General features: G+C 37.0%; 1 protein-coding gene across 2 annotated transcripts in view; it reads left to right on the top strand.

The window, feature by feature from the left end:
• Nucleotides 1-9,116: 9,116 nt before the first annotated feature.
• Nucleotides 9,117-24,922, top strand: part of Xrn2 (5'-3' exoribonuclease 2) — a 75,477-nt gene continuing 59,671 nt past the window's right edge. Inside the window, exon 1 of one of the 2 annotated variants that reach the window (XM_026393029.2) lies at nt 9,117-11,999. In XM_026393029.2, coding sequence (XP_026248814.2) covers nt 11,925-11,999 — 75 coding nt within the window. In that variant the 5' untranslated portion in view covers nt 9,117-11,924. Of the gene's footprint in view, nt 12,000-12,287; nt 12,369-24,922 lie in introns of those variants that run through there. The other variant, XM_077799697.1, reaches the window with a different exon arrangement.

Raw genomic sequence — 24,922 nt, 5'->3', positions numbered from 1 at the left:
CACCAAAGAAAGAAAACTTCAGACCAATATCTCTAATGAACATAGATGCAAAAATTCTCAATAAAATTCTGGCAAATTGAATATAAAAACATATCAAAAAGATAGTGAACCATGATCAAGTGGGATTCATCCCAGGGTGCAAGGTTGGCTCAATATACGGAAATCAATAGATGTAATTCATCACATCAATAGACTTAAAGACAATAATAATATGATCATCTCAATAGACACAGAAAAAGCATTTGACAAAATACAGTACCCCTTCATGTTTAAAGCAATAGAATAATTAGGAATAAACAGGAACATATCTCAACATTGCAAAGGCTATCTACACTAAGCCCCAGGCCAACATCATTCTAAATGGAGAAAAATTGAAAGCATTCCCTCTAAAAACTGGAACAAGACAGAAATGCTCTCTTTTACCACTTCTGTTTAACATAGTTCTTGAAACACTGGCCAGAGCAATTAGATGAAAGAAATTCAAGGGACACACATAGGAAAAGAAGAACTCAAATTAGCACTATTTGCTGACAATATGATTCTATACCTAGAAGACCCAAAAAGTTCCACCAGAAAACTTCTAGAACTAATTAATGAATTCAGCAAAGTAGCAGGATATAAAATACACACCCATAAATCAAAGGCATTTCTGTATATCAGTGACAAATCCTCTGAAAGGGATATGAGAAAAACTAACCCATTTACAATAGCCTCAAAAATAAATGAATGACTGAATGAATAAATAAATAAATAAATAAAATACTTGGGAATCAACTTAACAAAAGAGGTGAAAGACCTCTACAATGAGAAATGCAACTAAGAACAGAATAGGGAGGAAGAGCATGAGAAGAAGATCACCATTAAACAGGGTCGAGAGGGGGGAGGGAAAGAGAGAGAGAAGGGAAATTGCATGGTAAAGGAAGGAGACCCTCATTGTTATACAAAATTACATATAAGAGTAAGTGAGGGAAAAGGGGAAAAAATCAAGAGAGAGAAATGAATTACAGTAGATGGGGTAGGGAGAGAAGATGGGAGGGGAGGGGAGGGGAGGGGAGGGGATGGGTATAGTAGAGGATAGGAAGGGCAGCAGAATACAATAGACACTAGTATGGCAGTATGTAAAAAAGTGGATGTGGAACTGATGTGAATCTGCAATATGTACAAGGGGTAAAAATGGGAGTTCGTAATCTGCTTGAATCAAATGTATGAAATATGATATGTCAAGAGCTTTGTACTGTTTTGAACAACTAATAATAAAAAAGAATCAAATAAAATTAAAAAAGAGATATACAGAATGCTAAAGAAAGAAATTAAAGAAGACCTTAAAAGATGGAAAGATTTCCCTTGTTCTTAGGTAGGCAGAATTAATATTGTCAAAATGACCATGCCACCAAAAACAATATACAGATTTAATGCAATTCCAATCAAAACCCCAATGGCATTCCTCATAAAAATAAAAAAGCATCCATGAAATTTATCTGGAAAAATAAGAGACCCAGAATAGCTAAAGCAATCCTTAGCAGGAAGAGTGAAGCAGGTGGCATCACTATACCAGATCTTAAACTATAGTACTGAGCAATAGTAACAAATAGCATGGTATTGGCAAAACAGACTGGTAGACCAATGGTACAGAACAGAGGACACACAGACTAACCCAAAAAATTACAATTATCTTATATTAGACAAAGGCACCAAAAACATACTTTGGAGAAAAGATAGCCTCTTCAACAAATGGTGCTGGGAAAACTGGAAATCCACATGCAACAAAATAAAATTAAACCCCTATCTCTCACCATGCACCCAAATCAACTCAAAATGGATTAAAGACCTAGGAATTAAACCAGATACTCTGCGTCTAATAGAAGAAAAAGTAGGCCCTAATCTCCATCATATTAGATTTGGCCCCAACTTCCTTAATAAGACTCCTATAGCACAAGAATTAAAATCAAGAATCAATAAATGGGATGGATTCAAACAAAAGTTTCTTCTCAGCAAAAGAGAAAAATCTGTGAGGTGAATAGAGAGCCTACATCTTGGAAGCAAATTTTTACCCCTCACACATCAGATAGAGCGCTAATCTCTAGGGTATATAAAGAACTCAAAAAAGCTAAAACCCAAAAAACCAAATAACCCAATCAATACATAGGCTAAGGACCTGAATTAGACACTTCTCAGAAGATGATATACAATCAATCAACAAATATATGAAAAAATGTTAAACATCTCTAGCAATTAGAGAAATGCAAATCAAAACTACTCTAAGATTTAATCTCACTCCAGTTAGAATGGCAGCTATTAAGAATACAAACAACAATAAATGATGTGGGGAAAAAGGTACATTTACACATTGCTGGTGGGACTGCAAGTTGGTGCAGCCAGTCTGGAAAGCAGTAGGGAGATTCCTTGGAAAACTGATAATGGAACCACCATTTGACCCATATCCCTCTCCTTGGTCTATACCCAAAGGACTTAAAAACAGCATACCACAGGACACAACCACATCAATTCATAATAGCTAAGCTGTGGAAACAACCTAAATGCCCTTCAGTAGATGAATGAATAAAAAAAGTGGCATATATACACAATGGAATATTATTTAGCAATAAAAGAGAATAAATCATGGCATTTGCAGGTAAATGGATGGAGTTGGAGATGATAATGCTAAGTGAAGTTAGCCAATCCCAAAAACCCAAATGCCAAATGTTTTCTGTGATATAGGGAGGCTGATTCATAGTGGGATAGAGAGAGGGAGCATGGGAGGAATAGACGAACTCTAGATAGGGTAGAGGGATTGGAGGAGAAGGGAGGGGGCATGGAGTTAGAAATGATGGTGGAATGTGATGTACATCATTATCCAAAGTACATGTATGAAGACATGAATTGGTGTGAATATACTTTGTACACAACCAGAGATATGTGCTCTCTATATATAATATGAATTGTAATGCATTCCACTGTTATGTATTTAAAAATTAATAAAAGGAGATCAAAATAAATTTTTTAAAAACCTCACTATCTTAACACTTACAAACTGTGCAGCTTACTGTATGCCAATTAGACTTCAATATTGTTTTTAAGTGGAAAAATGGCCTTCTGTGACTTAAAATTAGAGTCCCCACCCCATGGCTATTCCCCTTCCTTATGTCCTGTTTTGCTTTACTTCGTAGCACTTATCACAGTCTATCACAGCATTACATATTGTTTACATTTTGTGCTGTCTCTATTTCATCCCCACTCCCACCCCAAAACAACCACTATTTGTGCAGAATACTGTGCACCTGCATCTGAGTCTGGTCCATGGCAGATGCTCAGTCAGTATTTGTAAGGTGTTGTGGAATGGATGACATGACTCCAAGAAGGGAAATGGAGAGCCACACATCTGAAAACAAGAGGCAATTGGACTGTTCATATCCATGTGTTAAATGCAGACCATAAGTGTCACACTCAGACAAGGGGGAGAGCATCTAATCCTGAAACTTTAAAGCCAAAGGATATTCAGAGAGACCTGGCTTAGCTCCTCCTTTTTATTCATTTTATTTCTGATACAGAAGATTGAACCCACAGGTTCTCTACCACTGAGCTACATCCGCAGCCCTTTTTCATTTTTTGAGACAGTGGGGTCTTACTAAATTGCTGAGGCTACCCTTGAACTTGTGATTCTCCTGCTTCAGCCTCCCAAGTAGCTGGAATTACAGGCCTGCCGCTGCACCCTGCTAGCTCCTCCTTTTATAGGTAAGGGCAGTGGGATCTGAATGAGATGAGAGCCTCCATCAAGGGTACACAGAAGCAGGTAGGTTTAGAAGCCAAGACGTGTAATTTGGGCCACTAGATAGAGCTCTCAGTTCTTATGCCACTGGAGAAGGGCACCCTTGGTATCCCCAGCTTGGCAGTGCTGCTGGATAGGAATGGATGGGATTTCAGAAATGAGATTGATTATGTGAATTGGACCATCAAAATCAAGATCACGCTTTACTGGTTCTCCTTGTACTAGACAGATGGGAAATGCATTTGCTTTGGATTTTGGATCATTTAGTTTACCTTTGGTCATAGGATCAACCACATAGAAAACATTCCTTGTCTTTTGGTATTCTTGAATCCCCTACTTTTAAACCATAGGCTAAAGTGCTCTCTGTAAAAGGTAGTTCTCTGATTCTTTTGTTTCATTTTTGAGCGCACTAATTAATTTAAGACCTTCTCCTATTGTGCTATACTAAATTCTAGAGTGTGTGCTGTACTAAATTCTAGTTTCTTGAATGATCCTATTTAAACAACCTGTGTTAGGACAAAGAAACACAATAGTTCAGGTGGAAAAAATAGGGATTTGCAGAATAGTGCAAATCAGGTTTGAAAAATAGAAGAAATTAGAAATGGAGTTTACACACTTCAAATACTAAATTAGTAATGTATTTCCCCTTCAAATTGACATTACTAAGAAAAACTGGTCTTTAAAATGCATATTTTTTCTATCCCCATCTTCTCCCGTCTCTGTTTTCATCTTTATGATTAGCATTACCTTGAAGAAACTACAAGCTGAGCCCAGGAGACATTATGGGTCCAAATCTTGCCTGATAATGCTTCTAATAGTCTGTAGACTTAATTCAAATTCAGCATCACCAAATGGATGATTTACACTTACTTGCTTAAGCAATGAATGAATAATGAGGCAGGATGGATTACATTTTTCTTTATTTTTTCTTTTTGTAATTGTCATGAACCACACATTCCAATTTTCTAATTTGTGCTTCAGTTAAAATCGCATCAGTCCACTTAGTTACTTCAGGTTCTCTAAGAGCCGTCCTCTAGTGTTCCCCCTTTTTGATGGCCTCTGTGGCTCTCATCCTACAGACACATTGTATATTTGTGTCTTATGCAAAGCTTTGCTCATAGTTGATGCTTATTAAACGTTTGTTAACTGAATCTGTGAAGAGAGAATGCTCCCTGTTTTCCCTCCCTTGAAAACAGGATTCCTAAAATCCTAGAAACAGGTTTGATATGGTTTTCCTTAGAGACAAATTAAACATCAAGATTAATAATGAACCCTTCACAAATGTTTGCTTGACTCCCCACCCACGTTAAACTTTTCTTTACTTCCTTTGAACTCTTATAGTAAATTCAGTTTATTTATAAATGGTTATGGCCTCTGCTGCCTGAACTGCTATTCAAATTAATAAATTTAGATGTGTTTATCTTTTATCAATCAAGACTAAGTTCCTCAAGAAAGTATTGGACCCTGGGTTCCCATAGTTTCCTTTACAGCTAGGCAGTCTTGTAGACAGTCTTGATTCATCTTTTCAGTTCCTGAAGTTGGACTGGGTTATGAATTTTGGGTAAGGATGATGCATCTATAATTCTATTAGGATTCTATTTAGAGACTCGGTAGGGAGATATTGAATCTTATGAACCCCTCAGTAATTCATTCCACTCCTACTTTAATTGACAGACCATAATTTCTATCATAAAGTCAAGACCCCACTTTAGGGATTGTCCTCTCTGAGACAAATTGAAATGGAGTTATATATTTAGTTACCTGGTGATTTCATATCTCAATGATTTTTTTTTCCAATCAGGAATTTCAGCCAGGGCGGTCACATTTGTATTCAAAGCCTGCCAACTCTGACCAGAAATCAGGTCTCCGTTTAAGACACACCTTGACAAGTGGATTAGATGTTCTAGTGAAGGCAGATAAATGTCATTCATGTCACTATAAATAAAAGTCTGGGCCTGCTTATCAGCTTGTAAGGTTGAGGTCTTACCTTCAACACTTCTCAGAGTGCTTTATACTTTATGATCTTTAAACAAGGTCTTTTCCATCCAGCTTCTTCCATTTATACTCCCAGAGGGAGTTATTACTCTTCAACTCTTTGAAACATATGGCTTCTGTCAAATTTCTGACTTTTCTTTTAAGAGACGATACAACCTGTGGCCTTAAATGGAAATCTGCCAGAATTTCCTCAAATGTCATAGTAAGTTATGAAACATAGTGGAATCCTTTCACAGTCCTGAAATAGGATGTCTTGTACCTGTTTTACCAGTGAAAAATATTCTAGAGGCTTTGATTGTTTGAGGTTATGTTTAGAGCATAGGATTTGTGGTCTAAGTCCATGTCATAACAAATATAGATTTAGTTCTGTGTTTTTCATCACATCCTGTTCTCTGAAACTTAGGTACAGCATGTCAGTAGCAACATGTAGACATTCTACATGTGCAGCATCATCTCTTAATATATCTGTAGTGCCATTTCTTAAAGTATCTGAGGGATATGAGGCTTACAACTTTGTAAAAAAAAAAGGATTCTCATGGTTAAGAAATTTAGAGATGGGATAACTAAAAAGGATCTAAGATGTCACAGAAATGCAGTCTGCTTAGCTCAATTCAATGCAGAATTCCTAAAGTTACTTGACCACAAAAGCTCATTCTCAAACATTTTGGGGTATACTACTCATGTTTTGGGGGCAAAGAATGTTGAGAGAGAGAGAGAGAGAGAGAGAGAGAGAGAGAGAGAGAGAGAGAGAGAGAATTTTTAATATTTATTTTCTAGTTATCAGTGGACCGGTGGATACAACATCTTTGTCTGTACATGGTGCTGAGGATCGAACCCGGGCCGCACACATGCCAGGCGAGCGCGCTACCGCTTGAGCCACATCCCCAGCCGAAATGTTATGTTTTTGATAGATTTAAGATGTGACCACAGACTGAGAAAGTTTGGAGTTAAGTAATATTTCTGACATTATCAGTTTACACTTATTAATGCCTTAAAATGCATTTTTAAAGGCTGGGGATGTGTGAGGCTCTGGGTTGGGTCCCAGGATTGTATAACAAAGTCTTTTAGTTATCTGCATTTTTGAGCTAAATATAAAGCCTCTTTGCTTACCAATGCTATGTTCATTTGTATTTGTGAATTACATTTCCTGATAATTATTGCAGAAGGTTTCAGGTAGTAAGGAGCATTTGCGGTCTCAATGTATCAAATCCTAGAGATTTGAAAATTAGCTTTGGATGGGTTCTAGGAACAGAAACTTATAGATTCTATTTCTAGCTTAATGTTCTAAAATAGGCTCTTGAATTTTTTGGTCTCAAAATTCCTTTATACTCTTAAAAATTATTGAAGATCACAAGGAGCTTTTATTTAGTGGATTAGAACTATTAATATTTACCATTCTAGAAATCAAACCTGAGAAAATTTAAAAATACTAATTTAAAGGCTGGGGGTGTAGCTCAGTGATAAAGCATGTGCTTAGCAAGCATGAATGGATTCAACATCCAGTGCTACCACCACAAAACAAAACACAAATAAAAAACTCCACTAATTTGTTGGTCCCTTTAATAATAGCACAGACAAATAACAATTAGAGATTCATAACATATTATTATAAGTGATATTTCTATGCAAATAACTGCACTTTCTGAAACAAAAAAATATTAGCGAAAAGATTGAAGTTGTTTTACATTTTTGGAAAGCTTGTTCATATCTGGCTTGATAGAACACAACTAGATAGTCAATCTGCTTCCAATTCAACTTGTTGCAATATCAAATGTCACAGAGCCTCTGAAAAATTTTAACATACTCTCTCGAAGAATGAGTGAAAAGGGAAAGTAACAACCTAAAAGTATTATGAAAATAGTTTTGACCTCATGGGCCCCCCAAAAGAATGTCTGGAACATACTTTGAATACCACTTCTCTAAAAATTCAATTCAGTAAAAATACTGAGAATACACCAAAAGCTCACGATAAGATAAATAAAAAGATATATCCCTGACTCAAAAGTCTCTACAGTTTCTTTCCACACAAATTTCACAGGCTGGCCTCAAACTTGCAATCTTCTTGCTTTATCCTCCTGAGGAGCTGGGATTATAAGTATATGCCACTATGCCCACCTTCAACAAGATATTTTCATTGGAGCATTATATATACAATTCTGGGATTCATTATGCCACATTCATGCATACATTCATTCATGCACATAATTTGATCAATTTCATTTCCCAGTTCCTTCCCTTTCCCTGTTCGCCCCACTCCTCAACCCCCTTGCTCTACTCTGTCAATTAAATCTTTTTTGTGTGTGCCAAAAATTGAACCCAGGGGCACTTACTACTGAGTCATATCCCCAGCCCATTTTATTTTTTATTTTGAGACATGGTCTTGCTAAGTTGCTCAGAGCCTGGCGAAGTTGATGAGGCTGGCTTTGAACTTTTTTTTTTTTGTCTCTCTTTTTTTATTATTATTAGTTGTTCAAAACATTACAAAGTTCTTGACATATCATATTTCATACATTTGATTCAAGCGGATTATGAACTCCCCATTTTACCCTATATACATATTGCAGATTCATATCGGTTACATATCCACTTTTTTACCTACTGCCATACTAGTGTATGTTGTATTCTGCTGCCTTTCCTATCCTCTACTATCCCCCCTCCCCTCCCCTTCCCTCCCCTCCCATCTTCTCTCCCTACCCCATCTACTGTAATTCATTTCTCTCGTTTTTTTCCCCTTTCCCCTCACTTCCTCTTATAGGTAATTCTGTATAACAATGAGGGTCTCCTTCCTTTACCATGCAATTTCCCTTCTCTCTCTCTTTCCCTCCCCCCTTTCATCCCTGTTTAGTGGTGATCTTCTTCTCATGTTCTTCCTCTCTATTCTGTTCTTAGTTGCTCTCCTTATATCAAAGATGACATTTGGCATTTGCTTTTTAGGGATTGGCTAGCTTCACTTAGCATAATCTGCTCTAGTGCCATCCATTTCCCTGCAAATTCCATGATTTTGTCATTTTTTAGTGCAGAGTAATACTCCATTGTGTAAAAATGCCACATTTTTTTATCCATTCATCTATTGAAGGGCATCTAGGTTGGTTCCAGTCTAGCTATTGTGAATTGTGCTGCTATGAACATTGTTGTAGCAGTGTCCCTATAGCACGCTCTTTTAAGGTCTTTAGGGAATAGTCCAAGAAGGGGAATAGCTGGGTCAAATGGTGGTTCCATTCCCAGCTTTCCAAGGAATCTCCATACTGCTTTCCAAATTGGCCGCACCAATTTGCAGTCCCACCAGCAATGTACAAGTGTACCCTTTTCCCCACATCCTCACCAGCACTTGTTGTTGTTTGACTTCATAATGGCTGCCAATCTTACTGGAGTGAGATGGTATCTTAGGGTGGTTTTGATTTGCATTTCTCTGACTGCTAGAGATGGTGAGCATTTTTTCATGTACTTGTTGACTGATTGTATGTCCTCCTCTGAGAAGTGTCTGTCCAGGTCCTTGACCCATTTGTTGATCGGGTTATTTGTTATCTTATTGTTTAATTTTTTGAGTTCTTTGTATACTCTGGATATTAGGGCTCTATCTGAAGTGTGAGGAGTGAAAATTTGTTCCCAGGATGTAGGCTCCCTATTTACCTCTCTTATTGTTTCTTTTGCTGAGAAAAAACTTTTTAGTTTGAGTAAGTCCCATTTGTTGATTTTTGTTATTAACTCTTGTGCTATGGGTGTCCTATTAAGAAATTTGGAGCCCGACCCCACAATATGTAGATCGGAGCCAACTTTTTCTTCTATCAGGCGCACAGTCTCTGATTTGATATCAAGCTCCTTGATCCATTTTGAATTAACTTTTGTGCATGGCAAGAGAAAGGGATTCAGTTTCATTTTGTTGCATATGGATCTCCAGTTTTCCCAGCACCATTTGTTGAAGATGCTATCCTTCCTCCATTGCATGCTTTTAGCCCCTTTATCAAATATAAGATAGTTGTAACTTTGTGGATTAGTCTCTGTGTCCTCTATTCTGTACCATTGGTCCACCCGCCTGTTTTGGTACCAGAACCATGCTGTTTTTGTTACTATTGCTCTGTAGTATAGTTTGAAATTTGGTATCGCTATACTGCCTGATTCACACTTCCTGCTTAGAATTGCTTTTGCTATTCTGGGTCTTTTATTTTATTGAAGAATAGAAACAAAAAAAGAACTCTTACAGTGCAAGAGGGGACCTGATAGCAGGTTTTCTCCCTTCTTTTAATTTCTATAATAAGAAAAAAAACCTATACCAAGCCTGAATCTGACAGACTTTTACAGGAAACACGGGCTGAGGAAGATGTCACAATACTTGGTCCATATACTCCTGCCACCTTTTAGGTTTCTTCTCCTCTCCAACTTTTACCCTCCCTTTTTCTAAGTGCTAAACATTCCAGTTTTTGGATCTATTCAATCTTACCACCTGGTTAAATTGGATGTGCACACCACAAATACGATTAATGGTTTGTTAAGACTCTTTCCTTTGCAAGAGATTGGAATTTAGTCCAAACCAGCTTAGAGCAAAAGGAGATTTTTTAAAATTTTTTGCTCATGGAATCAAAGGAAACTTACCAGTCATACTGCTAAAAGACAGGGATTTAGCAAGTCCTCAAAAACCACTGGCACCTGGGACTTAAACCTACTGGTAACAAGTCCAATTCTTATTTTACAGCTTTTGACCAGCTGGAAGGGGCTGTCTTACATTCTTTATAACTCAAAATTCAAAAATGCTGGGCAAGAACTTCAAATGGCACGACTTGGTCAGCTGCCTGACCAAGTACCAACTGCTTATGATGTGTGTGTTCTATAAGAACAAAGCACTTCTCAGGGAAACCAAATACTTGAGGAGGGATCTTTTCCAAGTAAAATGAAGAATTTTACCATAGCCATAGTACTCTGGAGTAGTTTTCACTACCCTTGAGTAAAACACAAGATAACCATTTCTCCAAGTTCCATACCAGCAGTTTAAACAAAGTGTCCAACAGACCACAGAGGAGGGGACAATGATTGCTTGCCAGATAGCACAGAGAAATACTTCCATTGATGCCTCTTGAGGTGAGCCTTTAGGATTGAGTGTGATTTGTCAAGCCAAGGGAGGATTCAGGGGAGAGAGACTTCCAGGCTTGAGCAAATGGACATAAATACCTCCTCTTCCAGAACCTCTCCTTTCACATGTTGGGGAAAAAAATATACATGAAGTCATCAGAAAACAAGGGATAAAAGTATCATAGGACAAGGACAGGAGATTAAGCGATCATTCACAAACTGTGTGAACAAACAAGTGATTTAACCCCCCTACAACTTGACTTTCCAATACATGTTACACAGGATGCTAATGGTATCCTGAGAAGGCTCAAACGATGATTAAATGGGACAGTCCCTTAGCCAACGCAAGGGCTCAATAAACACTAGAGAGTGATATTAGCAACTTTTAATATATGTAAGTGTAGCTGGAAGGCTGTATTGGATACTGTATCCTGGCTAGATTCTATACCTATTTAAAGTGAGTTATTTATGAAGACCAGTCATAATTATTGTGAAGTTCTTTAAAATGCTCCTTTCTATAGTCCGGAGATGTACTGTGGGCACAAAGCTAAAGAAACCACGAAATGGAAATGAGAGTTTAAATGCTTTGACTCAACTCTAGATTGAGACGAATTAAAAAGGAGGATAAAAGTAAGGCATGCTTTTACAAAGAAGACCAAAAGTGCAAGGAAGAGGTCCTCCGGAGGACTGCAGAGCGCGGGGATGCAGTCCCAGTGGAACCCAGGTCAGGGGAAGTGAGATCCCCACGGAGCCAAAGCAAAGGCATTACCAAGAAACCCCGCAATTCAGAGGAGCTAGACCTCGCGTTCCCGGGCAGCGAACACCAAGAACAAGCTCGAGAAGCAAAGCTAGCCGCAATCTTCACACCATCTCGTCCGCCACCGAATCCGGCCTTCCAAAACCGCCATTACCAAGAGAGCCTGTCAGCTCCTTCACCTAGCTGAGTCCCCTTCCCGTCTTCCTCGGCGCGACGCAGTGACGTCACTTCCGGTCCCGGCGCGCACGTGGGAGGAAGTGCCGGTGCCCGCGGCTGCCGCTCCTGTCTCTCTGGTTACGCTGGTCCGCTGGCCCAGCCGCTGACTCCAGGTGCGCTGCTGCTATGGGAGTCCCAGCGTTCTTCCGCTGGCTCAGCCGAAAGTACCCTTCCATCATTGTCAACTGCGTGGAAGAGAAGGTGAGCAGGCGCCAAGCGGCCTCCGCGGTGGAACCCGAAGACTTGGTTTCTCTAGGCCGCGGCCCGCGGATCCAGCCGCCTGGCCGGGAGCAGCCCTCCGGAGCTCGTGCCACCCTGCCAGCTCCGCGGGCAGCCGCTGTCTGACGCGCGGTTGGTCGCGGGCTCAGGGACTCGGGATCCCTGGGAACAGCCCGAGAGGGGCGGGGGCGGAGCTGGGTCAGAACTCGCGGGAGGGCCGCTCCTCCCCTGTCCGCTTTTCCCGGCACCGGAAGGCTCCGCCCACGGCTTTGTTTCCTCCCGGGACCGCGCATTTTGGGTCTCTGTGGAGGCTCTACAGGCTCAAAAGCTGTTGAGCCACGCTTGCCATTGGTAAGGGTTGCGCGGATGCCGATTCTTGCTTTTAACAACCTTTAAAGTAATTCTGTCAGTGATCTTCTTGTTATTTACTATCCGACAGAGGCCATTTGTTTCTGTTGTTAAATCTTAGGCGAAAAGAAGCATGTGAGAAAGGTCTAGGAGGAGACAGAGGTCTTATAAGTGCCGCTTTCTCGGTGTGTGTCTGCTACTGGACAGCTTGCTTGTTGACATTTTCAAGATTCTTAGATGCACTCGAACAACACATTTTTTTTTGTTGTTGTTGTTAGTTTGTTAATATGTCGATAGATTCTGGGCCTTTCTTGAGTTCTGTGTTTAGCGATTCTGTGCGAGTTCGATTTTGTACTCTTATTTAGAATTTATGGACTGGGAAGGTTCAGGGTCACGGTTGTCTCCTCCCGTTCCTGGTTTTTGAAGTCAGCACCTGCCTGTTGCTGTGAATTTCTTTTCCTTATATTGCTGAGATCTTGATTTTTACTTTCTTAGCTTCTAACCCGGTAGAAACTAAAAGCCTTGTTTTGGTGACATTCCCAGTATTTCTTGTGTTTGTTTCCCCCCCACCCCCAAAAGAGAAACTGCTAAACTAAATGCTTGTTCCCTTTGTAAAACTTTTATCAGATTTTACATTCCGGTGGGCTAAAACAACAAAAACAAAACAGTTCCTTGTTCTATGTTTCTCATCCTGTCCTCTCCCGAGGCAGACGTGTAACTATCTCAGTTTGTTTATACTTAATTTTTCAGTTTTAGCTATTTCTAATTAGTTCTGGCCAAGGGTAGGAGAGGATTTAGTTACTTATTCAGCCCCCCTTCCCATCCTCCTAGTGTAGTAAAGCACTATCTTTATTTCTTTTGTTGGCAAACTTTGTAACTTCAGGTAATACATCTTAAAAACAAAACGTCCATCGCCTTTGTAAAGTATCCCTTGAGTTATTGGTTTCTAAGATTAGTATTTCAAGTTTGTCAGCAGCACTTTTTCATTTTTGACTTTAGCTATAAAAGTTTGTTTCTAAAAGCTGAGAGATCTGATTGTATCATTGATTGTTGTCACTGCAGATTCACGTTGTGTACTGTGATTCTGTTTTTATGCTCCTTTTGTCTTTTTCATAGTGCTGCCTTTCTTTTTTTCCACTTTACATCTTTTTCACCCAAAAGTTCTTTTGTTTTTTGCTTTCACTCAAATCCTTTTTTTTTGGAAAAGAAGTTTGGAGGTTTATTTCTGTTGCTTTCACATTAGTTTTTCTATAGGCTTGCTGGAAAGCTGCTTCCTGAAATTTTCAGTGGAAGGTACTGTTTTCTAGATTATCTCTTTTTGTTGGATTAAATCCTTCCTTGGTTTTTATTCTCAATTGATTCTTAGGAAAAGCTGTTTAGGATGTGGTTTTTCTGTCAATGTAGTGCCCCACATATCTCCATTCTATCCCATACATGTGAATGATCATAAGCTGGGTATAGAGTTCAAGTTTGGAAACTAGTTTTCCTCAAAACTTTAAAAGCATTATTCTTTTGTCACTCAGTATCGCTGATAACAAATTCAATGTTAAAGTGATTTTTATTTATTTAACCAACGCTTATGTAGCATTTACCATATACCAGGTACTATTCTGAGCACTTTCTAGATATTAACTTGTTAGATCCTTGTAACAACTACATGACTACTGCTACTACCTATAACAAGGGTAAGAAAATGGAAATAGAAGGGATGAGTAACATATTTAAATTTTCTTTTCTTTTTAAAGAGTGAGAGAGAGGGAGAGAGAATTTTAATATTTATTTTTTAGTATTTGGCGGACACAACATCTTCGCTTGTATGTGGTGCTGAGGATCGAACCTGGGCGGCACGCATGCCAGGCAAGCGGGTTACCTCTTGAGCCACATCCCCAGCCCATGAGTAACATATTTAAGATCACTCAACTAATAGATGTCAGAGCCAGTGTGTGAAAACCAGGAAAGCCATGTTCTTAATTTTTGTGCACTTCAGCTTTCATTCTCTTTTGATCAATTTTTCTTTCTGAATTTTATATGATTTGAGTTTTTTGGCGGGGGTGGGGGGGTAGGGGGGTGGCAGGGGTACTGGGGATTGAAACCAGGGATGCTCTACTATTAAGCTACATCCCCAGCTCTTTTTTTTTTTTTTTTTGAGACAGGGTCCAAATCACCTAGGATCTTGCTAAATTGCTGAAGTTGGCCTTGAACTTTCGATGTCTTGCCTCAGCTCCCAAATTGCTGGGATTACAGACCTGCTGCACTGCACCCTGCTACTTAATTAATTTATTTATTTTAGATGGTGTCTCTCTGTTGTCCAGGTTGGCCTGGAACTGGAGGGTTCAAGCAATTCTCCTGCCTCAGCCTCCCAAGTAGTTGGGACTGTAGGTGTGCACTACCGCACCTGCCATTTTCTGAATTTTAAACTTTCATGATTATGTACCTAGGTACAGATTTCATTTAAAATTTAAATTCATTTTGATCAGTATTTGGAAAAATCTTTGAGTCTGGAGTCTTGTGTTCTTCAGTTTTAGGGAATGTTCTTTGATTATTTCTAGACCTTTAATGTCCCTTACCAAACTCTGGATATTGGTCCTCCTAATCAGATTTTTCCTCTTCTGACTCTCCTTCTATAGCTCTCCCCTTTCCTCCTTTTGCAGCTTTATTGAAGTATAATTGACATAAAATAAATACATGTTAAAGTGTATATACAATTTAGTATAATCTATGTATACATGAAATCATAACCACAATCAAGACAGCAAACATCATCTCTAAAACATTCCTTCTGTTCCTCTGTGATTCCTCTCTACCCTCCTTGTGGCCCATTTTTTGTCAATCATTGATTTGTTTTCTGACCTTACACAGATAAGTTTTCATTTTCTAAAATTTTGTATAAGTGGTATATAGCATGTACTCTTTTTTACCTGGTTTACTCACTTTCATGTAGCATTAAGTATTTTGAGATTTGCTCATGTTGTTACATGTATCAGTAGTTCATTTCTTTTTATTTTTGGATAGTATTCTAGGCTGTGAATATACCACATTTTGATTATTTATTTTTCGATTGATGAGCATTTATTGTTTCCAGTTTGTCTATTTTTATAGGCAAATATCTATTTGTGAATATCTGCATACAAGTCTTCGTGTAGACATGTGCTTTTGTTTCCTTAGGGGAGGAAAAACTAAGAGTGAAATAATTGAATTGTATAGTAGATATATGATTATTTAAAAACCTACCAGACTCTTTTTCCAGATTGGTTATGCCATTTTACTTTGACATGAACAGCACATGGAAGTTCCAGTTCCTTTACTTCCTGGGTGTAACAGTTGCTGTTTCTAGTTTTAGATATTCCAGTATGGTGTTAGCTTATTGTGGTTTTATTTTATTTATTTATTTTTATGTGGTGCTGAGGATTGAACCCAGGTCCTCGAATGTGCTAGGTGAGTATTCTACTGTTAAGCCACAATCCCAGCCCTTATTGTGGTTTTAAACTTGCATTTCCCCAATGACAGGGGATACTGAGCATCATTTCAGGTAATTTTGTCTTCTCTCTTTTTTGTCCCATTTTCAGTTTGACTAGACTGTTTCTCAAATAACTAGTTTTTGTTTTGTCAATTTTTCTTTATTTTTTTCCTGTTTTTTTATTTCTTTGACTTCTAGTGTTATTTTTATTCCTTGTTATATTCACTTTGGATTTAGTTTGGTTTTCAAGCTGAGGTCATTGATTTCAGACTTTACTTCTCTTTCTGTGGAGTGTTATAAATTACCTTCTAGATGTTGTTTAAATTATGTGCCACAATTATGGGCATGGTTCCATTTCATTGTGTATATATACCTAAGAGTAGATTTCCTGGGTCATGTGGAAAGTCTGTGTTCAATCATCAGAAGAACTTTCAGACTATTTTTCAAAATGGTTGCACCATTTCACATTCATTCCTTCCAACAGTATATAAAGGTTCCAATTTTTCCACATTCTTGGTGTGCAGCAGTTATACTGTGTAGTGGTTACCAGCTTACTTGAGTCTGGTGAAATAGAACATCCTATATAATAAGTCACATGAAGCAGATTTATTATTTACAGACAGGCATTAAGGTACAAGAGAGGCTTAAATTTTGATGTTGATTCATTGTGGGATGATTCGCCAAGACTCAAGAAAACTGCCTAGGGCAAATGAAATCTCAGCTGCCCTACATTCAGTGCAGCTGAGGGACCACCTAAAGGCAGACAACCTGGGTTATATACCTCTGGGGTGATGTGACTCACTGTGCAAAAAAACTTTGGCATCTGGCTTCTGGGGGAAAAGAGGAACAAAGCCCAGACTGTCCCTGTCAGTTCTCACTATCTCAAGATGTTCCATTCCCAGGGAGGGACCGGGAAAGCCTTGGCAGTTTCAGCCAGTTCTTTCCTGTTTTAGGACATTGCATTCCCAGTACATGCATTCTGCAGTTACTTTGGCAGAGCAGGTGGTTTGGGAGTAGAATATTTGGTCTAAGGCCACCAGAGAACTGTCATGCTCTTGCAGACACTTGTTAACTGACATTTTGATTCTAGCCTTCCTAGTGAGTGTGTGAAATGATATGTTGTAGTTTGACTTACAATTCCCTGATGACTAATGATATGTAACATCTTTTTATATGCTTATTCCATTTGTTTCTTTTTCTTTTCTTTCTTTTGAGGAATGGACTGGGTGAGAGAGAATATTTGTTTCCTTCTGTATGTAAGACCCTTTCTGGATATATGATTTGCAGTGTTTTCTCCCCTTCTGTGAGTTGGCTTTCCACCTTTTAAATTTTGGTGATGAAGTCAGTTAATATATTTTTTCTTTTACTGTTTAGGCTTTTGGTGACATATCTAAAAATCCATTGCCAAATCTAAGGTAACAAAGTTTTCATCTAAGAGTTTTATAGTAGTATGGCTCTTAAATTTCGGTTCATGGGATAAGGGTTCAACTTTATTCTTTTGCATGTGGCTTATTGTCCCACACCATTTCTTGAAAAGACTGTTTTTTCCCCTATTCAATGGTCTTGATACCTTTATAAGAAGTCATTTGACCAAAGGGATATTGGTTTATTTCTGGACTCTAAATTGTACTGCAATGATCTATATGTTTAACCTTGTGCCACACTGTTTTGATTTATGGTCACTTTGTAGTAAGTTTTGAAGTCAGGAGATAGAAATCTTTTTATTTTTTTCTTCTTTTTTAGGATTATATTAACTATTCTCTTTCCCTTGCAATTCTATTTGAATTTTAAAATGAGTTTGTCAGTTTCTATAGAAAAGTCAGGGAGATTCTAATAAGGAGTTCATTAAATTTGTGAATCAGTTTGGGGAGCATTTCGATCTTAATATAGAGTCTTGTGTTCATAAATGTAGGATATTTTCCCTTTATTTAGAACTTCTTTGATTTAATTCAACAATGTTTTGTACTTTCTAGAATATAGGGTTTGCATTTTTTTTGTTAAAATTTTTCCTCCTTTCTTTGAATATTATTGTGAATAGAATTTTTTTGAATGTTCACTGCAAATTTATAGAAATTCAGTTGATTTTTATATATTGATCTTATTTCCTACAACCTTGTTGAATTCAAATTGGTTCTGAAAGTTTTCCAGTGGACTTTAGGATTTTCCGTAGACAAAAATCATATCATCTGCAAGTATATTTTTATTTCCTTTCCAACATGGATGCCTTTTATTTCTTTTTCTTGCCCATTTACCTTACTAGAATGTGGACTAGGAGTAGCAAGACCAGGCATCCTTGTCTTGTTCCAGGTCTTAAAAATAAAGCATCCAGATTACCATTAAGTATGATGTTAACTGAGGGTTTTGGGTTAGATGCCCTTTCTATTGAGGAGCTTCACATACATTGCTGAGTGGTTTTTCTTTTCAATCATGAAAGAGTATTAGATTTTATCAAATACTTTTTTCTATGTGTATTGAGATGATTATGTCATTTTTTCCTTATATTTTACTAGTGTGCTGTATTGCATTAATTTCATTTTGGATATTAAACCAACTTTGTATACTTGGGATAAATCCCACTTGGTCTTGGTGTATAATTCTTTTATATATTGCTGTCTTTGAATTGCTAGTATTTTGTCAAGGATTTTTGTATTCATATTCATAGAAGATATGTCTATAATTCTTTCTTATCTACTTTTGTTATGCCTTTTTCTGGTTTTGTATCAGAGTAATAGAAGACTTAAAATGATTTAGAAATCCAGGTGTGGTGGTGCCTGCCTATAATTCCAGCAGCTCTGTAGGCTGAGGCAGGAGGATCACAAGTTCAAAGCCAGCTTCAGTAACTTAAGGAGGCCCTAAGCAACTTAGTGAGACTGTGTCCAAATATAAAAAGGGCTGGGGATATGGCTCAGTGTAAAGTACCCCTGGGTTGAGTCTCCGGTACCAAAAAAAAGAGAGAGTTCAGAAGTGTTAAAAGAGTTTGTGAAGAATTGGTATGAATTTATTCCTTTGCATGTTTGTTAAAATTCAGAACCATCTGGGCCTGGATTTTATCTAATTTTTTGATGTATGATTATTTATAATAATTTTTTAAATAATTCTTTTTGTTTCTGGAAGGTTGGCAGTAATGTACTCAGTTCTGTGTCTGATTCTGGTAATGTGAATTTTTGCTTTCTTGGTCAGACTCACTAAAGATTTGTTAGTTTTATTCTTTTTGTTAATTTTTAAAAAATTTATTTATTTATTTTAATTTGTTATGCATGGCAGTAGAATGCATTTCAATTCATAGTACACATATAGAGCACAATTTTTCATTTCTCTGGTTGTACACAAAGTAGAGTCACACCATTCCGTATCTTCATACATGTACTTAGGGTAATGATGTTCATCTCATTTTACCATCTTTTCTACCCCCATCCCCTCCCTCCCCTTTGCCCTAAAAAGTTCCTCCATTTCTCCCATGCTTCCCCTGCCACTCCATTATGGATCAGCATCCACATATCAGAGAAAACATTAGACCTTTGGGTTTTTTTAGGGATTGGCTTACTTCACTTAGCATTATATGCTCCAACTCCATCCATTTACCTGCAAATGCCATGATTTTATTCTTTTTCAATGCTGAGTGATGTCCCATTGTGTATATATACCACAATTTCCTTTTTAGATTTTAATTAGGTATATATGACAGTAGAGTGCATTACAATTCATATTACACATATAGAGCACAATTTTTTATTTCTCTGATTGTACATGATGTAGCATTGCACCATATTTGCAGTCATACATGTACCTAGGGTAATGATGTCCATCTCATTCCACCATCTTTCCTCTATCCATGTCCTCTCCTGACCCTCCCCTTTGCTCAATCCAAGTTCCTCCAACCCCCCACCCCCATTATGGATCAGCATCCATTTATAAGAGAAACATCTGGCTTTTGGTTTTTGTGGATTGGCTTACTTTGCTTAGCATGATATTCTCCAACTCCATCCATTTACCTGCAAATGCCGTGATTTATTCTCTTTTAATGCTGAGTAATATTCCATTGTGTATTTATATCACAGTTTCTTTATCCGTTCATCCGTTGGAGGGCATCTAGGTTAGTTCCACAATTTATCAATTGTGAATTGTGCTACTATAAACATTGGTGTGGCTGTGTCACTATAGTATACTGTTTTTAAGTCCTTTGGGTATAAATTGAGGAGTGGGAAAGCTGGATCAAATGGTGGTTCCATTCCAAGTTTTCCAAGAAATCTCCATATTGCTTTCCATAGTGGTTGTATCAATTTGCAGTCCCACCAGCAATGTATGAGTGCCTTTTCCCCCACATCCTCACCAACACTTATTGTTGTTTGTATTCTTAATAGCTGCCATTCTGACTGGAGTAAGATAAGATCATAGAGTAGTTTTGATTTGCATTTCTCTAATTGCTAGAGATATTTAACATTTTTTCATATATTTGTTGATTGATTATATAATCTTCTGAGAAGTGTCTGTTTAGTTCCTTAGCCCATATATTGATTGGGTTATTTGTTTTTTTTTGGTGGTAAGTTTTTTGAGCTGGAAGGTTGGAAATTTTGTCAAGGATTTTTGTATGCATATTCATAGAAGATATGGTCTCTAATATGTAGAATCTATATATTATATCCTAAAGATTAGTGCTCTATCTGATGTGAGTATGGTAAAAATTTGCTCCCATTCTGTATGCTCTCTCTTCACTTCACTGATTGTTTCTTTTTCTGAGAAGAAGCTTTTCAATTTGAATCCATCCATTTATTGATTCTTGATTTTATTTTTTTTACTTTAGGAGTCTTGTTAAGGAAGTTGAGATCTAATCCGACATGATAAAGATTTGGGCCTACTTTTTCTTCTATTAGGCTCAGGGTCTCTGGTCTTAATTCCTAGGTCCTTGATCCACTTTGAGTTGAGTTTTGTGCATGGTGAGATGGGGGTTTAATTTCATTTTGTTGCATGTGGATTTTCAGTTTTCCCAGCACCATTTGTTGAAGAGGCTATCTTTTCTCCAAAGTATGTTTTTGGTGCCTTTGTCTAATATAAGATAATTGTAATTTTGTGGATTAGTTTGTGTGTCCTCTATTCTGTACTATTGGTTTACCAGTCTGTTTTGGTGCCAATACCATGCTGTTTTTGTTACTATTGCTCTGTAGTATAGTTTAAGGTCTGGTATAGTGATGCTACCTGCTTCACTCTTCTTGCCGAGGATTGCTTTGAGTATTCTGGGTCTCTTTATTTTTCCAGATGAATATCATGGATGCCTTTTCTGTGAGGAATGCCATTGGGATTTTGATTGGAATTGCATTAAATCTGTATATTGCTTTTGATTTTGACAATATTAGTTCTGCCTATCTAGGAACAAGGGAGATCTTTCCATCTTTTAAGGTCTTTTTAAATTCTTTTCTTTAGCATTCTGTATTTCTCATTGTAGAGGTCTTTAACCTCTTTCATTGAGTCCCAAGTATTTTATTTATTTATTTATTTTTGAGGCTATTGTAAATGAGGTAGTTTTCCTAGTTTCTCTTTCAGAGGATTTGTCACTAATATACAGAAATGCCTTTGATTTGTGGATATTGATTTTATATCCTGCTACTTTGCTGAATTCATTTATTAGTTATAGAAGTTTTCTGGTGGAATTTTTTGGATCCTCTAGAATCATGTCATCTGCAAATAGTGATGGTTTGAGTTCTTTTTTTTCCTATGTGTATCCCTTTAATTTCTTTCATCTGTCTGATTGTTCTGACTAGAGTTTGAAGAACTGTGTTAAACAGAGTGGTGAAAGAGGGCATCTCTGTCTTGAAGTTTTATTTTTTTAAAGAACTAATGTTTGCTTCATTGATATTCTCTTTAAAAATTGTTTTATTAATTACTGCTCTAATCTTGATTTTATTTGTTCTGTTTCATTTAGGTTTAGTTTATTCCTTTTATTCCTTATTTGACATCTTAAAATAGAAGGGTTAGGACATTGACTTGAGGGTTTTGTTTTGTTTTGGTGGTACTGAGAATTGAAGCTGGGGGTACTCTATCACTGAGCCTTCAGCCCTTTTTTTTACCTCTTTCTTTTTATTTTAAGACAGGGTCTTTCTAATTTACACAGGCTGGACTCAAAGTTCAGATCTTTTTGCCTCAGCTTCCTGAGTTGTTGCAATTACAGGCATATGCCATTGCTCCTGGCTGAGATAGTTCTTAATTTAGGCCTTTGCAGCTATAAATTTCCCTTTGGAATTTAGATTTATCCCATAAGTGTTGGTATATGTGTCTTCATTTTCACTGATCTCAAAGTAATTTTTTATTTCCCTTTTGATTTCTTTTTTGACCTGTTGGCTATTTAGGAGTATGTTATTTAACTTCCACATATTTGTGAATTTATCAGATTTCCTTCTGTTGATTTTCTTAATTTAATTTCATTGTGGTTGGAGAATATAATTTCTTATTTTTACGCTTTTAAATTGAGAGACTCTCTCGTGCACTTGAATGTACATTGTTCTGTAGATAGATGTCTGTTAGGTCTAGTTTTTGATGTTGTTCAAGTCATTTGTTTCCATATTGATTTTCTGTATCATTGTGCTACCCATATCCATAGTGGATTATTGTCTTCAGCTGTTATTTATTGAATTGTCACATTCATTTATTTTTTATTTCATGTTTTGGTTCACTGTTGTTATCGTTTTCATGATGGGTTGTCTTTTTATCATTATAATATTTCCTTCATGATCTCTAGTAACAGTTTTGTTTTAAAGTTTATTTTATCTAATCTCAGTATAGCCATTTCAGAGTTCTCTTGGTTGCTCTTTGCATAATTAACTTTTCCCATCCATTTACTTATTTCTTACTTTCTCTTTTTTTTGTGTGTGTGTGTGTGTGGTGCTGGGGATTAAACCCAGGCCCTTGTGCAGGAGAAGCAAGCACTCTATCAACTGAGCTATATCCCCATCCCCCACCCATTTACTTTTACTTTCAGTTTTTGAATTTCAAGAGTATGGTCTGTAGAAAATATGTAGTTTGGTCATTTTTTAAAATCCATTTTGATTTTATGCCATTTTGTTGGATTATTTAATTCATTCACACAGTGTAATTACTGATATAGTTGGTTTTACATCTGCCATATTGCTTTTTGTTTTCTCTATCTCAGTCATTTTTCTTTTATTCTTCCTACTTACTTTTGCATTGAGGGAATGAATATTTTCTGATGTAGCTTTCTCATTTCAGTAGTGATTTTCTTCATGATTTTTTGAGTGTTTTTTAGTCATTGCTCTAGAATTACCATATATACTTACTGGAATCAGCTTCAAATTTATATTTGCTTAAATCCAGCAATTTATAGAACTTTTACTGCTTCATAGCTTGATTCCACTCCCTCTTTTGGTATTATTGTTATATGTTATATATAATAAGATTACAAGCCAGCAAATACATTGTTGAGAGTTTACCCTGTAGAGTTATTTCCTTACCCATTGCAATTTTACTTCCTTCCACCTCCTTTTGTACTGTTATTGGCGAACACATTACACATAGATTACGTTTTATTAGTAAACCTAACAATATATTGTATAATATTTTATATAGTTTCTTTTTAGTTCAGAGAAGTAAAGAGGAAAAAATGTGTAAAATTACTAGAGTTCTTTGAATTTGAATTATAATATGGGTCACTTCCTTTCAGCCTGAAGAATTTCCTTTAGGATTTCTTGGAAGTTGAGTCTGTTGGCAACATATTTTCTCTCTCTTATCTGAAAAATATCTGAAAAATATTTTCATTTCACTTTCAGTGCCCTATTTGGCAATTAAATTAAAACATATAGTGTAGGACTGAAGATAAAGTTTAGTGGGGAGAGTGCTTGCCTAGCATGTGTGAGGCTATATTCCTAGTACAGCAAATCAAAATTAAACACACACGTGTACACACACACATCAATTTTTAGTCTTGTTTTCTAAGACAAAATAATAAAATTTGAAACTTTCATTAGCCATTTGTATATTTCTCCCCAAATACAACCCACATCTTATTTCTTTCCTATAGTTTCTAGCTGCTTTAAAGGAATCTAAAATGAGTCATAGAGTTTGGCATGTGACTCTCATCAGTGGGACACACTCATTACTCTGGAACCTTAAACATGATTCATGATTTTTCTGATGTTGTTAAATCCCATGTAGGCCTAAACAAAAATGCATCTATTCAGCTGTTACTGGCAGTAGTTTCTGTTTATAAAGTTGATTGTAACAGTGAGTTTATGAAATTGATTTTAGTGGTTTACTTCAAAAACTGTGAAATGTATTTTTATACAGTAGTCCTCCTTATTTGCAATTTTCCTTTTCAAGATTTCAGTTACCTGCTGTCAGCTCTGGTTCTAAAATGTTAATGAAAATTTCTGGAAATAAATTTCATAATTTGTATATTGTGTGGTATTCTTAGTAGTGTGATGAAATCTTGCACAGTCCTGCACTATCCAGTCTGGAATGTAAGTCATCCTTTGTCTAGTGTATTTACTCTGTACATGCTACCTGCCTGTTGGTCACTCAATAATTATATCAGTTATCTCATTGATATGTTACTGCAGCATTATTGCAGTTTTTTTAAATTGCTTGTTTCTTGAATTGTCTATTAAACATTTTGGAACCAAACTTGACCACAGGTAACTGAAACTTAGAAAAGTGAAACTGAATGGTGGGGGGCTGCTGTGTGAGAATACATCCCACATTGCACTGCCACTGTTCAGGTAACCCTTAGTTTACTTAATAATGGCCCCAGAGTACAAGAATTGTGATGCAAGCAATTTTGACATGCCAGAGAATAACTAACTATAAAATGCTGTTTTTAACCCAAGGTGAAAGTTCTCAATAAGGAAAGAAAAAAATGTGTTCTGAAGTTATTTGGACCTATAATAATGAAACACAGTATATCCACACTTTCAGGCATCCATTGGAGAGCTTAGAACATACTCCCTGTGCATAAGGGGGAAAATTACTGTACAGACATCATTATTTATGTATATGTATTATCTTTCTTTATTTTAATTTCTTGGAATGTTTGTGCATAGATACATTGATATCTGAACTTTTGGTTTAGGACACATGTGTCTTTTCCTTTTTCCAT

The sequence above is a fragment of the Urocitellus parryii genome, chromosome 6 (genome assembly GCF_045843805.1).
Source record: "Urocitellus parryii isolate mUroPar1 chromosome 6, mUroPar1.hap1, whole genome shotgun sequence".
Taxonomy (NCBI): Eukaryota; Metazoa; Chordata; class Mammalia; order Rodentia; family Sciuridae; genus Urocitellus; species Urocitellus parryii.
This window is presented reverse-complemented; position numbering and strand designations above follow the sequence as displayed.